Source organism: Lutra lutra, chromosome 6 (genome assembly GCF_902655055.1).
Source record: "Lutra lutra chromosome 6, mLutLut1.2, whole genome shotgun sequence".
Lineage (NCBI taxonomy): Eukaryota > Metazoa > Chordata > Mammalia > Carnivora > Mustelidae > Lutra > Lutra lutra.
The window spans coordinates 96,113,618-96,129,103 of NC_062283.1; the positions used below are offsets into that span (position 1 = coordinate 96,113,618).

Consider the following 15,486-nt stretch of genomic DNA (forward strand, 5'->3'; position numbering starts at 1 on the left):
GCAAGGTGGAAGAAGGACTGAATAGAGAAAGGACACAAAGGAGTTAGATCATGTAAAAGGCCACTGAAATGCCAAGGAAACAAACCATAACCGAGGCAGCAGGATGAAAATAAAAAGAGGTAGTTGGGGGTAGGTTGGGAGAGAACTGAAATAGTTCAGCTTACAGAATCTTACAGAGACCTCCCAAACCAGCTGGTTATCAAAAGCACCTAGGGAAACTGTAAAATTCTTATTCCCTGGCCAATCCCAGAACTATTAAATCAAAATCTCTTAAGATGTAGACTAGGAAATGCTTGGCATACCTCAGGGATTCATCATGCAATCAGCCCAGCTGAAGAAGTTATGCTTCCACACACTTGAGTGACTAAGCTAATGTCTTTACATCAGGAGCACAGAAAAAAAAAAAAAAAAAGCTTTGTGAAGGTTTATCAGTAGTTGAGGTTTTGATATATTCAGCTTACAGTACTAACAGGACACCCAGATGAAAAAGTCGTATAGACAATAGAATGCATCAGTCCAAAAGAGAGATTAGAGTTAGGGCTCTATCATCACAAGATTGGAGACAATCCTTCAAAGGAAGAATGTAGCTTGAGATAAGAGGTGATTTAGGGAAGAGGCTCAAAGAGCACCTACACTTAATGGTAGTGCACAAAAAGATGAACTTGGTAGTAGGGTTGGCCAAGGAAGATAAATGTATTTAACAGATAACTCCATTAAATCACCACTAAACCATATTGCCTTACTTGTTTACAACAAGTAAAGTACTATACAAAACCAATTCATGCATTTCAAGGTAAAGGCTTCGATGTTCAACCCAAGTTAGGTATGTCAGCTGCCTACCCTAGTTTCCTACGGCCCATCCAAGTATTATCTATATAGCCACCAGAGGAGAGTTTTAAAACACATGGACTCTTAAAATGCAGCAACTGAAAGGCAAATAACCCAATTAAAGATGGACAGAGATATAAATAGATATTTCTCTAAGAAAATACACTCACAAATGGGTATCCTCTGGTTGACATATGACCAATAAGCACTGGAAAAGATGTTCAACATTATCAGTTATTAGAAAAATGCGAATCAAGACCATAATGAGATACTTCACACCCCTGCAATGGCTAAAATTAAAAATGCAGGCAATAACATATGTTGTAAAGGATATGGAGAAACTGAAACTCTCATGCAATGTTGGTGGGAATATAAAATGATAGTCACTTTGGAAAACAGTTTGACAATTTGTCAAATGATAAAACCAAAGAATTATCATGACTCAGCAATTCCACTTCTGGATATATATCCAAAAGAAGTGAAAACAAACAAAGAAATAAAAAGATGTAAAAACATGTCTATGCAAAAGTTCATAGCAGCATTATTCAAAAGGTGAAAATAACCCATATGTCCACCAACTGATGAACACATAAATGGAATGTGGTATAGCCATACAATGAATTATTACTCAGCAATAAAAGTATGAATGAAGCATGTATAGTCCGTTACAAGGAGTCACATGTTATATGGTTTCATTTATATGAAACATTCAGAACGGACAAATTCATAGAGACTGAAAGTACATTATTACATTTGCCAGAGGGCAGGGAAGGGAGAAATAGGGACTGATTAGTAACAAGTACAAAATTTCCTTTTGGAGTGTGAAAACGTTGGGTAATTCATGTTGACTTTGTGAATATACTAAAAACCGCTCAGTTTTATGCTTTAAGGGGCTGATTTTTATGATATGTGAATTATATCTCAATAAAACTCTTTTTGAAAGTACATATTTCCAGCCTCCATTTTTGGAGATTCTGTAAGTCTGTGACTGACCCAAGAATCTGTATGTTTTTAAAGATATGCTAGTGACTCCCAATTAGGTGATCCTAATGCTCAATCAGGTTAGGGAATCACTGGCATATCTAGAAAATTCGCTAGAGAGTTATCTGAGTTACATTTGAAGAAAAAGAAAAGATGCCAACAGCAGTGGTCCAAATGAACAAAGCAGTGAGAGGCCTCAAGAAAGAAGGTCCTACTCACCACCCCATAAGCATAACCCCCACCCCCCACCATCTCCTGTAGTCCCCTTCCCCATCTTCCTCCCATCCCCACCTTCCTCAACCAGGGGCCTGACAGCACTCTCCCTCAGCACTCCTTTCCCCAAAACCCTACAGTTCAGCCACCCATCACAGGACTCCAGAGGAGTCCTACCACAAAAGAATTAAACACTTAAATGCCTTTGAATCCCCAGACTCTGGCTTTTCCCTGGTCACTTTAATAAAACAAGGATTCTCACTCATAGAAGATCAAGTCAGAGCACCAATTTCCTCTTAGATTCACATCAGACAAATCCTTAGGAATAACTGTGTTGCTTCAGAAACCAGCAAGGGAGACAAACCATAAGAGACTCAATCTCAGGAAACAAACTGAAGGTTTCTGGAGTGGGGGGGAATGGGAGGGATGGGGTGGCTGGGTGATGGACACTGGGGAGGGTATGTCCTATGGTGAGTGCTGTGAATTGTGTAGGTCTGATGAATCACAGACCTGTACCCCTGAAACAAATAATACATTATATGCTAATTTTTTTAAAAAAGGAATAAATGTGTTGCTTTTATTTTCATAATTACAGAAAAAAATAACAAGGGAAGGTCCTGTTTTTCTTTAAATACCAAGTTTAAAATACTATCCCCTCCATAAAGACTTCCTCAACCCGTCTCCCATTCCTGATTACCGGATAAACTTTTGCCACTCCACTGTATACAGAATTTCAGATTGCTGTTACAATCCTTCCTTGATAAAAAGTCTTTTTTCTCATCTAGAATACAAATCTCTTACACTCAAGAGCTGCGAATTTTTCATCAGTGTTTCCCAGCACTTATCACAATGTCAGGTGGATAACTGAATCTCATGATTGTGTACAAAATGAGTTGATCAGATGAATCAAATACGTATTCTGATTTGTTAGGGTGCCTAAATGAGGAATGGAAAGTTATAGACATCCTTTCTCAATGGCTAACACCAAAATAAGGTTTTAAGTAATAGTAAAATGTGAGGTTTAATGAGCTTAATACATTTTTATTTCATGGCATTTTGTTCACCTTTGTAATAGCAGAGTTCCTAAGAGTTCCCTTTTTTAAAGTTTGATTTGGGTTATATCTCTCCATATTCCTCACACCTGATTAGATTGATTCACTAATGAATTCTAAGCAAATCTCTCTGAAAAATAGTAAAACCTCTTGAACTTCAATTAAAAGACATCATCAAGTGAAAACTGCAGATTCAAATTTCTAAACAGATTAAGTAAGTGAAAACTGAAGCCTTTGCAAAAATGTATACATAGCTCAGAGGTAAAGTGCTTTTCTAAAAAAATTTTTATGGGATACTCCTTCATTGCAAATAAATGTGAAGTACCACCAGAAAATGATAAACATAAATAAGCCAATGACAAAATCTTGTCAATATTTTTAGTACAAAATAATCATTACTCCCATTTACAAAGAATGTTCACATGTATTGGCTCAATGCTTCCTCATAATTATTCTGAACTAGTAAATGTTAAAGCAACACTTTAAACCAATGTCTTCTTGTATCCCACACTCAGAATTTATACAACCTCAGAAATCAATAGGTGATATTTAGAATAGTTCTGAATCTAAGATCATGGAAATAGTAGTGTAACCCCCCAAATATAGTTTTCTGTATATGGGAGTTCAAAATTTCTCCAGCTCTGGAATTGTTCTAGGTAATTGTTGTCATACTCATCAAACAGATAAATTTTTAGAGATTTCAATCAATAAAGAAGGCAATAAATTGATAACTTATGACAAAAGACATGAATTTAAATGTCATATTAACTTTTGCCAAAGGTACTAATAGTTCATAAAATCTATAAATATGACATCCAGAAATGTTGGCCATCATGGGTGAAATGTTGATAAAATTTTCTTTGCTCACAGCCATAATATAGAGCCTTTTACAACTAAACTGAAAAGAAAATGATTTGATAGTAACCATTCCTCTAATTCTCTATGGTTTAATTAGCAAAAATTCAGGATCAAGCTCTGTGTTATGTTAATGTGACATTATGATTTAACATTTAAAAACATGAAGGTCATAGAACTGAAAATGTCAAGCTTCTCTTTCAGTGTATATTGGCTGTAATACAGACCTGAGCTAGATGGACAGAGCCCAGGATCCACCATCGGAGCAGAAAACAGAACACTGCCAGGTAACAATATTTAAAGTTGAGGATGATCTTGGAATAATAAACATTTTAATGAGCCACCAGTGCCGGCCCAAAGACACAGAGCCATCTCTCACACCTAGCGGGAGCTCAGTAAGTCAGACCTGACCAGCCAGCTGAGCCCATCTCGTTTACAGAAAGTTGAAATCTTCTCAGACTTGTCTCATCTCATTAAGCTATCCACCATTCTCTGGCTGTCTACAAATCCAATTTGTAAATCTTTCCCTCATTCACACTCACATCCCAAATCCTCATGAGCATTATCTTTACACAAAGAAACATATTTAAAGAAGTATAAAATCTCCACTGTATGCATTTTATCTTTCAATTAAACACCATAAAATACATTATACCTTGTTTAATGCCTTATCCAACTGATATTTTGTCTCCACAGGAGCACCAAATAACATTGCTAAGTTCGCAGTTGCTTTACCACCTTTTGAAAAAAAAATGTTCCTAATTTTTCTCCTTCCCCACTATGTGAGCATGCAACATTATTTTCTTTAAATTTTCCTAAAATTAGAACCTCATTCTGCTTCTAGGGGACATGAACAGATCATCTAAAAACAGCAAGCACTTTCATTTCCGCTCCCATTAACTCTCTGGCAAATGAAGGAGGATCAGGTATGGGGGGAGATGGAATAAGAAACTGCAGTAATATCTAGTCCTGGATTATTTTCCTCTGCCTGATACAACTGGTTTTGATCCAAGAGAGGTAAACATGCTTTTCATTTTGGTTTGAATATCCTCTTGATGTTGTTAAAACTTCAGGTCATTTGGGCTGATATACACATCAATGAATGCTCCGAAGAGAAAGGAGTGGAGAGGAGGGAAGAGAGAATACCAAGAGAAGGATCCTTTGGAGTAAACAGTCTCCATTCACCTCTCCATTTTTTTCTCATTCTCTGTCAATTCCCTTCTCACTGATGATACAGAGATATACTGGATCTTACACAGCCAGAGTGAACTCCTTCTCATCTATGAAGTCTTTGATTTAGAGTTTGTGTATGGAATATGAAAATTCACTCACCAAATTGCCATGCCCTGCCTAGTGCCAAATCATGACACCTGCCTAAAGAAAGGTGTTTCCCACAGCCAGTGTTTCCCACAGGTTAACAGTGTGTGGACTTAGGATATTTGCTAAACCTCTCTCGGACCCACTTTCCCCATCACAAAATGAAATCATCATACAGTAATTTCAGCTGACCAAGAACAGTTAAATTTCATTTATCACAATTTTCAGTCAGAATTTTTCATTCAACAGTAATAAACTATTACCAAAATAAATCTTTCTTTCTTGACCATGTCAAATGTCACTCTTTAAAGTTTTCTTTATACTTGTCATTCATAGCTCATTAAGTTATTCTCGTGTAACTCTCGATTAGGTCCCTCTCTTTATATTGCCTTTTTAATGATTCCTTTGAGTGTAGTAAGCATAGCTATGTTCTTGAAAGACTCTCACCTCATAATGGATAAAACAAAGGACTAAGTTTGTATTTAGGAGATCTTTCTTCTAGTCAAAGTTTATCCAATTAATATTGAGCACACATCTCTTAACTATAAGAAACAAACTGAGGGTTGTTAGAGGGGAGGTGAGTGGGGGAATGGCATAATTGGGTGATAGGCCTTAAGGAGGGCACTTGAAGCGATGAGCACTGGGAGTTGTACACAACTGATGAATCAATAAATTCTACTTCTGAAACTAGTAATACAGTATATGTTAATTAAACTGAATTTAAATTTTAAAAGGATTAAAAATATAAAAGAATTTTGCAATTAGACAAAGAAAAAAGTTACATGCTCTCTATCCACAAAATTTAGCTGCAATGTGGATGATATCACTTATGCGGTACATGTCCTTCTATCCTCCACTCAAACCCACTCTTCACCAAGGTACAGGGCAGCTGAAGTAGAAATGGGTAAGGCAAGTAATTATTGGGAGGTTGCAGCAAAATCTAGAATATACTGGCAATGCTGGTATAGTTTGGGGTCAGTGTATGAATTAGTCCAATATTATATAAAACTGCTGCTGCTTCTAGGAACATAAACTACCTTTAAGATCAATAAATTTCATCAATTGTTGGCTATCTTAAAGTCATAGCTACTACTTTGTTCTAGGCACTTCATAAACTAGTCCTCATAACAACCATAGTGTGGTTATTAATCATCCCTTTTAGAAGATACACCCAAGGAAAACAACCTAATTTTAACAAGAAAGATATAGATTAGACTGTGTATGTGTGTGAATGTGTCTGTGTATGAATATATGTACATATATATATACACACACATATATACAAATATATTATAAATAAATAATAAAATCAGGAATTCTTTTGCAAAATTATAAAAATATGCTGGAAAAATACCTACCTGCAAACTTTTAAAAATTAGTCCAAGACTTCTTCTCCTGCCTATAAAAGTAATAACTAAAAAAATGGCACAATGTATGATACAATTGTATTTAAATGTTGAACAAAAATCAGCATAAGACTATAATCTCTGAGAGAAGTAAAAGAAACAAGGTGAACAATATGAATGCCACGGATTTCTGCCTGTAGAGAATTTCTGAACCATGATGGAGGAACAAGATTCAAAGAGAACTCAGTGGTCTCAGTAACTGAGGAAACAGAAATCCAAGTTTGGGGAGAATAGGGTGAATTGGAATTTGTAGGACCAAATTTCAGAAATGAAAAATCCCTGAAGAGAAAGGTCCATGAACTTGCATAAATGTCTCTTAGATTCTTTAGCTTCATACCAATCTGTGGATGCATAAGATGAAATTTGATAGAGCCATAGCAAGCCATACAAAAAACAAACAGAAGAAATTTCTGAATATTGTATGCCAAAGAATTGGCAGAGTTCACACAGAACTGGGAAACATTTGCATTTCCATCAGAATGAGGAGATCTTATTTAATACATGGGGCATTTAAAAGAGAACACAGAAGGGTCATTCCTTAGTAGTAGAGCTAAATTAGTCCTACAGTAAAAGCTACCATAGATGTGTCCTTATAAACCTTCAAGATAAACTTCAAAAGTGACAAACTTATCCACAATAACTGCCAGAAAAAAGATTCCAACTCTAAAATGAAAAACTACAATATCCAACATCCAAACAAAAATGAATAGATATGAAAGTCAATTTCTTTTCTATGTATCAGTGATGAACAATTGAAATCTACAATCAAAAAGGTTTTAAATATGCCATTTAAGCTAGCACCCTCCCCCCGCAAAAATGTATAAATTTATTTTTTTTAAAGATTTTATTTATTTATTTGACAGAGAGAGAGATCACAAGTAGGCAGAGAGGCAGGCAGAGAGAGAGAGAGGAGGAAGCAGGCTCCCCACTGAGCAGAGAGCCCGATGCGGGGCTCGATCCCAGGACCCTGAGATCATGACCTGAGCCGAAGGCAGAGGCTTTAACCCACTGAGCCACCCAGGCGCCCCAAAAATGTATAAATTTAACAGAACATGTACAGGATCTATATGTGGAGAACTACAAAACACTAACGAAAGAAATCAAAGATCTAATTAAATGGAGATGTACTCCAGGTTCATAGATTGAAAGACTTGATAAGACTTGATATGGTTAAGATGTCAATTTTTCTGAACTTTATATATATATATATATATATATATATATATATTCAATGCAATCCCAATCAAATCACATTATTTTGTAATATCAACAAACTGACACTACAATGTAAATGTAAACACCAAAAAGACCCAACACAATACTGAAGAAAACAAAGATGGAGGACTCATACTACTACTATTTCAAGATTAACATACAGCTACAGTAATCAACACACTGTGTGACATGGGTAAAAGAATGAGCACATAGATCAGTGCAAATATCTAAATTTTAATAAAGGCCCATCAAAAAAGGAAGGAAAGAATTTTCAACAAGTGGCCCTGGAACAATTAGATACTCATAAAAAAAAGAAAAAAAGAATCTAGACACAGACTTTGTATCAGAGATAAAAATTAACACAAAATGGATTATAGACTTATATGTAACACACAAAATTATAAAAAGCTTCTAGAAGATAACATAGGAGAAAAAATAGATGACCTTGAGTTTAGAAATGAGATCTTTGATTCAAAACAAAAGGCATAATCCATTAAAGAAAAAAAATGATAAAATGGACTGCATTAAAACTAAAAGTTTTACATTGTAAATAACACTGTTAAGAGAATGAAAAGACAAGTCTCAAACAGTGAGGAAATATTTGCAAATCATATATCTCTTTAGATCTTGTATCCAAATATTCAAAGAACTCTTAAAAATCAGCAATAAGAAAACAACCTAACTAAAAAGTGGAAGAAAGATCTGAGCAGCCAATTAAAAAAAGATATACAGATATACAGATAAAAAGACGCTCAACATCATGTATTTTCACAAATTTAAAAAATCAGATACCAACCGCCCAACTGTAAGAATACTTAAAACCCAAAATCTGAGCAAAATCAATTGCTGTGAGAATGTGTAGCAACAGGAACCCTCATTCATTGCTGGTGGGAATGAAAAACGCTATGGCCACCTCAGAAGATGGTTTGACAAGTTTCTTAAAAAGCTCAATACATCATGATCTCAGGGTCCTGGGATCGAGTCCCACATCGGGCTCTCTGCTCAGCAAGAAGCCTGCTTCCCTCTCTCTCTCTCTCTGCCTGCCTCTCCGTCTACTTGTGATCTCTCTCTGTCAAATAAATAAATAAAATCTAAAAAAAAAAAAAAAAAAGCTCAATACAGTTTCATATGCTCTGGCAAACCCATTCCTAGTATTTACCCAACTGATTGAAAACTTTAAGTTTACATAAAAACTTGCCCATCACTGTAGTAGCTTTATTCATAATCACCAACTGAAAGGAAGTATGTGTGTTGTGGGGAGGAGTAATCTGCTGAGGTTACAGCTTTCCAGATACACGGGACACCCACGGGTGACACTACCAATCTTCTCTCTCCTCCCATATTCCACTGGATGCAAATGTGATGACTAGACTGTTGTCTTGAGGAAAAAGCCAAGAAAATGCAATGACACCTCTCCAGACATCCATGGGCTATGGGCCATTACCATCACCATCTCTCTATGTACTTTTTATAGCAGAGATTAACCTTTATTTGTTTAAACAACTGTTTGTTGTGTTTTCTGTGAACTTACAGCCCACCATATTCTAAACTGCCCCTGAAACAGTCACTTTTGGGAGGAAAGTGTTCCTCCCCTACTTCAAAAAGTGTTTGCTATTGGAAATACTCATGGTACTCCCACCTCCCTGGCAAGAATGACTGGGTTTCAGGAAGGTAAATTCCCATTTCTCCCACACATTTTTCTAACTAGAGCTGTCAGCGAAGAATTTTTTTTTTTTTTTTTCCTTCTCTGGGATTGAGTATGTAAGCCTGGAGCTCCCTGTTGGGAAGTCTACCTTGGTAGAGTCTGCTTGAGGGAATGAGGTCAGTACCAGAGTAAAGCAAACCCACAGGGAAGAGAGACAGCTGGAGAGCAAGCGAGAGCAGAGAGGTTAAAGTCCATGTTTCTTTTAGTTTGTTTCTATGAGTTAATAATAATTTCTCTCTTTTAGACTGGTTCACCCTCCATTTCTATTACTTGCAATCAAAGAGCCTAGGCCAATATAACTAATGTGCTTTTAAACTGTGAGATGAGGTATGAAGAAAGGAAGAGCACTATGAGAAAGATTAAGGGGTGAGTTAGGGAAGACTACTAAAAAAGCAACAGGTAAGAAGACCCCTAACAAGCACACGGATGCCAACCTGGAAGAGACTGCAAAGAAAAGTTTCCCACATGCCTCCTTCTGGCCCACCGTATCCTCAAAATGAATTCAGTGTGCTCTAAACATAGGAGGGAAGGGTTTTCCTGGAAAGGGCCCCAGGGCGTATGAGCTAGAGATCTAGGTGAACAGATCTTGAGATGGCTGTGGATCTACCAGTAGAGTTGAAGGTGGTGAAGAAAGAAGAAGAAGAAGAAGAAGAAGAAGAAGAAGAAGAAGAAGAAGAAGAAGAAGAAGAAGAAGAAAAGAAGAAGAAGAAGAAAAGAAGGAGGAGGAGGAGGAGGAGAAGGAAAAGGAGAAAAAAAAAAGAAGGAAAGAAAGAAAAGGTAACTCCATTTAGGAATAAAATCTGCTAAAATATATTTCCCCATAGTAAAGTTTCATTTGCTTGTTTGTTTTTACTTTGCTAATGGTAAGGACCTGGAGCTCACTGACTCCCCAGCCTCACACCCTAAAGAAGGAAATCTGCCAAACTACACAGTATCCCAGGCATGTCCCCCCACTTAGAGGGGATTTTGGGTAAAGATAAACAACTTAAATAAGAAACCAGCACAGCTGCCTATACTAATCAACATATACTTTATTTATAAAAATGAATGGTCATCCAAGGATTGTCCAATATTTAGGGAAAACTTACAGCATAAAAAAAAAAAAATTGCCCATAGAGAAAAAAAAGTTAACGTAAGACAGAAACAACTTTTAATGAATTCTATCTAATGTCATCAGAAAGATTCAGGTATTAATTGTATCCATACAGGAAGAACAAGCGCTATGAAAAAAAGAAAAGAAATCAGAGAATAACAGAAAAAATGCAAAAGATTAAAAATATGATTGCCAAAAGTAAAAAAAATCCAGTGTAAGGACTAAATGATGGAATAGCTAGTATTAAAATCAAGCAGTGATCTGGGAAACATTGTCAGGAAAATTCATCCAAACACAAACCATGGAAAATATAAGAGAAAAGAGATACTCACATGTATGCAGAAGGTAGATTATATGGCTAATAGCCATTTCAGAGGAAAGAACAGAGAAAACAGGGGAGGAAATGAAATAATAAAATATCTCCCTGAGTTAAAAGGAACAATTACTGAAATTGAAAGATCCAACCCATTGTCAAGTGATATAAACAAGAGAGACTCAGATACATCCTGGTAAAATAATTTAAGGAAAGGTTGTCTTCAAAAGAGGGAAGAAAAAAACAGATGGCCTATAGAGGAATGGGCTCAGTTTGGCATCACAGTTATCCATTACAATGGGTACTACAAGGTACTGAGGCAAAGGTTTCAAAGGGAAAATTAATTTGAGACTAGAATACCAAAGGATCAGTCAAGTGTGAAGGCAAAATACAGACATTTTCAAGAAACTGAGAATTCAGATATTTTATCTCCCATTTACTGTTTCTTCAAAATTATTTTAGGATACAACTCAACAAAATGAGTAAGATATTTAAGAAAGAGGAAGACATGGCATCCAAAACAATGTAACTAACCTGGGAGTTCAATTAAAAACAAAAAAGTCCCAGAGAGTTGTGCTCTGAACACACTACATCAATGAAAATTAGAAAAAGAATCCCAATTTTTCAAGGCAAAAATTTTTCCAAAAAATGAGAAGTTTGCATTCATCAAATACTGCAGTCAAGCTAGGAAATTCTGATGATCAATGTGCTGCTTCTGGTGTTAAAAAAAAAAAAATTACCTAGAAATTTTACACAAGTTGTAGAAGAACATTACCACCCAAATATGAAGTAAACAAACCCGGGTATCTTGACACTTACAGCGTTAAGGGAAAAGAATCCCTTCCCTGTGTTCCATGTCACAGAATTACATTTCCTTTTTTATGAGTCTAATTGCACTACTTGGTTCTGCAATAACTATTTCCTAATTGTAACAGTAAAGATAACGATCACTAACACTTATTTAACACTTAATGTAAGTCCTCTATTAATTCTTTTAGATTTATTAGCCAGCTTAGTTCTTTCAAAGGCAGCACAGTAGGGCTGCCTGGGTGGCTCAGTGGGTTAAAGCCTCTGCCTTCTGTTCTGGTCATGATCCCAAGGTCCTGGGATCGAACCCCCCCTTTCTGACTCTCTGCTCAGCGGGAAGCCTGCTTCCCTTTCTCTCTCTGCCTGCCTCTCTGCCAACTGTGATCTCAGTCTGTCAAATAAATAAGTAAAATCTTTAAAAAATTAAAAAAATAAACAAAGACAGCACAATAAGTTAAGTAACTTGCCCAAGGTCACACATGGATTGGTGAACACAGGCATTCTGGCTCCAGAATCCTTACTCTTAAACGCTGACCATGATGCTTCTTATAATGCTCTTTAACTTACCATTTTTAGAATCAACTTATCAATCCAAAACAAGAAGGAATAGTAACAATTATAAAACACAATATAAATTATATAAAACTTACCAATAAAGAGAAAATAACCAAGGTAAGGAGAGGGAAAAGAATGTGTGTCAGCTATTTTTCTTACCTTCTTATACAGGGGTAACTTTCTGCACAGTACAATTATTATAACACAGAACTTTCTATATATAGCAAGTCAACAATTATACATAGATAACTTTTATATAAAAATAATAATATAAAAACCAGCAGGGAGCAGAGAGATAATGAATTTAAATTCCTCACATTTCACAGCAAGTGTGATGGTTAAATTTATGGATACATAGCTGCTGTCAGTATATATTGTCTAACTTTAATTTTAAAATGTTATATATAATTTATTTAGAAACTCAAAATCTAGGAACAGAAAAGTTACACGTAATACATTAAGAATAGCAATAGAAGCAAATTAATTAGAACTTTGGGAGGAATATCAGAAAAGCTAAAAACAGAAAAGGAGGAGAACTAGGGAGGGGAAAGTCCATAATTTTTATTAAAATTAGCAGATATTTTATTGTTAAAAATATTATGTAATACTATTAATAAAAGTTGTATCCTGTAAAGAAGGGCATAAACTGGTAAGCATACCCCTCCATTCAGGCACGGTAATACAAAATGAGAATAAATGCCACCCGTTCATAAAACCAAGTGGAACAAGGTTAATACACAAACGTATTACAGAATACTCATGTTCTTTACTGATTCTTTGTTTCCACACCGTTAGGGACTAAATGGCCCATTTTTGTCACATAAACTTCTAAAGAGACATTCATTTCATCAGCTTTAGACAACTGTTGATCACACCTACTCCAATCCTCTACCTTGCACACCACATTTAAAGAAAGAGTTGTCTAAATTCACACCTCGCTGGGGGAGGTGGGGAGGGGGGTGGTTTGGGGACGGAGTCTACACTGGTATAGCCTTTTGAGGGTAAAATTTCGCAGTCCTTATTGAAATGTAAAATATGGCCACACGCTGACCTAACTAGTTCACCTCTCAGAATCTACCATACAGCAACACTCCCAAATACTCAAAGGTAACTCCATACACGGACTTTCAGTGAAGCTACTACTGTTTAGAACAGAGGAAAACGAAAACCATCCGAAAGCGCACTAGTCAGACGCAGAATATTTTGTTGCCTTTTAAAAAATAAAATGCACCTATATGGAGTGACGCTAAAAAGTATTGGCAACATATCGTTAATCAAGAAAAAGCAAGATACAGAATCATATATTATACAGTATGTGCGTGAGATAGATACATGATAGGTAGAGACAGACACGTACTGGGCAGAAGGCAGTGGAGGGAAGAAGTTTTTACCTTGAAATTTGATTTTTTCTTTTTTTTACAACTAGCATATATTGTTTTATATCTTAGGAAATCAGAGTATATCTCAATAAATTAAAAAATCCAAAAGGAGAAAGACTCAATGTCTTTGCATTGGTTCGCTCTCAGATCTAAGGAAAGAAAACCCCATACACAAGCACGTGGATGAGGGAACAGGGCAGCTTCACAGGTTGGGTCTTTTCTTAGGGGACGAGGGGGTAAACGGGGACGCCGAAACACTAGGGCAGAGCTCAAGAGAGAACCCGTGAGCCCCAGGGCGGGCCAGGCGGCCAGGGACTCGCGCGGGGAGGACGGGTGCCCCGGCCGGGGTTCATTTAGGAAACCCGGCCGCGAAGCCGACCACGCCAGGAAACACCCCGGGAACTGGCGTGTGGGAAATAGGGCGGAGGGTCAGGGAGCGAAGGGGCGGGCCGGCGCGCAGGAGCCCGGCAGGGATCTAGGGACGCGTCCCGAGCCCGAGGCGCGGCGGGCTGCCACTGTTTGGCCCGCCGGAGCGGCCGGGGAGTTCGGGGGCAGCTTTCGAAGCCGGGGAGACGGGCAGAGCGCGCGAGGAGCGCGCAGCGGGCACCGGCAGGCGCCCCAGGCCGAGGCCGAGGCCGAGGCCGTAGTCCCCGGGACGCGCTCGGATGGGAACGCCAGCTCCAGTACCTTCCCAGGAGAGCTCTCCTCCGGGTTCCCGCTTCAGGAACTTGTACCAGAACGTGTCCACGCGGCCCGGCTCCGCCCCGTCCTGCGCCGCCTCCTCGGGCGCCAGCTCCACCTCCCCGAGCCACAGGCCGGGACTCCTGCAGCGCCAGCGCCCCCGCGCCCGCCGCCGTGCCCGCAGGCCTCAGGCGCACGGCCCCGCGCGGCTCCCAACGCCCTAGCTCGGGCCGCGACCCCACGACCAGCAGCTCCGGCCCGGCCCCGGCCACCGCGGGCGGCACCACCACCCCGAACCGGAACCGCATGGCGGCGGGCGGCGCAGCTCCGGGTGTCGGTGCCCGGCGGCCGGCGGACGTGGCCCGAGCGCGAAGCGGCCGCGGCGATTGGGCGGCGGCGCGGGAGGCCTGGTCGCCAGGGGCCGGGGCGCTGGCGGGGACACGTGCGAGGCTGCACCTTTTTTGGGCTGCATCACGCGGCCTAGGAGCCGGGCCTGGTCCAGCTCCGGGCCTGTGGCGACGAAAAGCGGGCGCGGGACAAGTGTCCTCTCGCGGAGAAGGACGCTTGCCCGGGCCGGTCGCCTCTTTCCGCAGCGCGGCTCTGCGGGGCGGCTGGGGACGCGGCGGAGGCGACAAAAGGAATCTAAACGGGTTAGGAAAGGGAGGAAAACAGCCCAGAAACCCTGCGATTTTACTGTCATCTTAACCAAAGACTCGAAATTATGTGTATATGGGTCGTAAAGAAAAGTGGCGTGACATTAATAGTGAAGTTGGGGGAAGATCCTGGCCGCGGTGTCTGGAGAGCTCCGGCCCTTAAACAGGTCCCTTACGCTGGGCCTCCGGTTTCTTTATCTGTAACGTGAGGGTATAAAATAACCATCTTGAAAGACCCTGCTAACTCCGAAGGTTTCTCTGATTGGTGGAAGAGATGCCATTCAGAGCCCAGAGCTGATGCAGAAAAACACTGGTTACTTTTCCCTTGCCTAGTCCAATTCGATGCCTGAAATGACACAGGATCGCTTTCATTTTTTCAAAAAATGTTCTATTTTTAGTATATGTAAAATGCGTTTGGAGTAAATACTTTCGA

At 39.0% G+C, this 15,486-nt stretch overlaps 1 protein-coding gene across 1 annotated transcript in view; it reads right to left on the reverse strand.

The window, feature by feature from the left end:
* Positions 1-14,809, reverse strand: part of EPM2A (EPM2A glucan phosphatase, laforin) — a 113,734-nt gene extending 98,925 nt beyond the window's left edge. The window contains 2 exon segments of the mRNA XM_047733918.1: positions 14,407-14,539; positions 14,541-14,809. Of these exon segments, the coding sequence (XP_047589874.1) occupies positions 14,407-14,539; positions 14,541-14,708 (301 nt within the window). The 5' untranslated portion in view covers positions 14,709-14,809.
* Between the last annotated feature and the right edge of the window lie 677 nt (positions 14,810-15,486).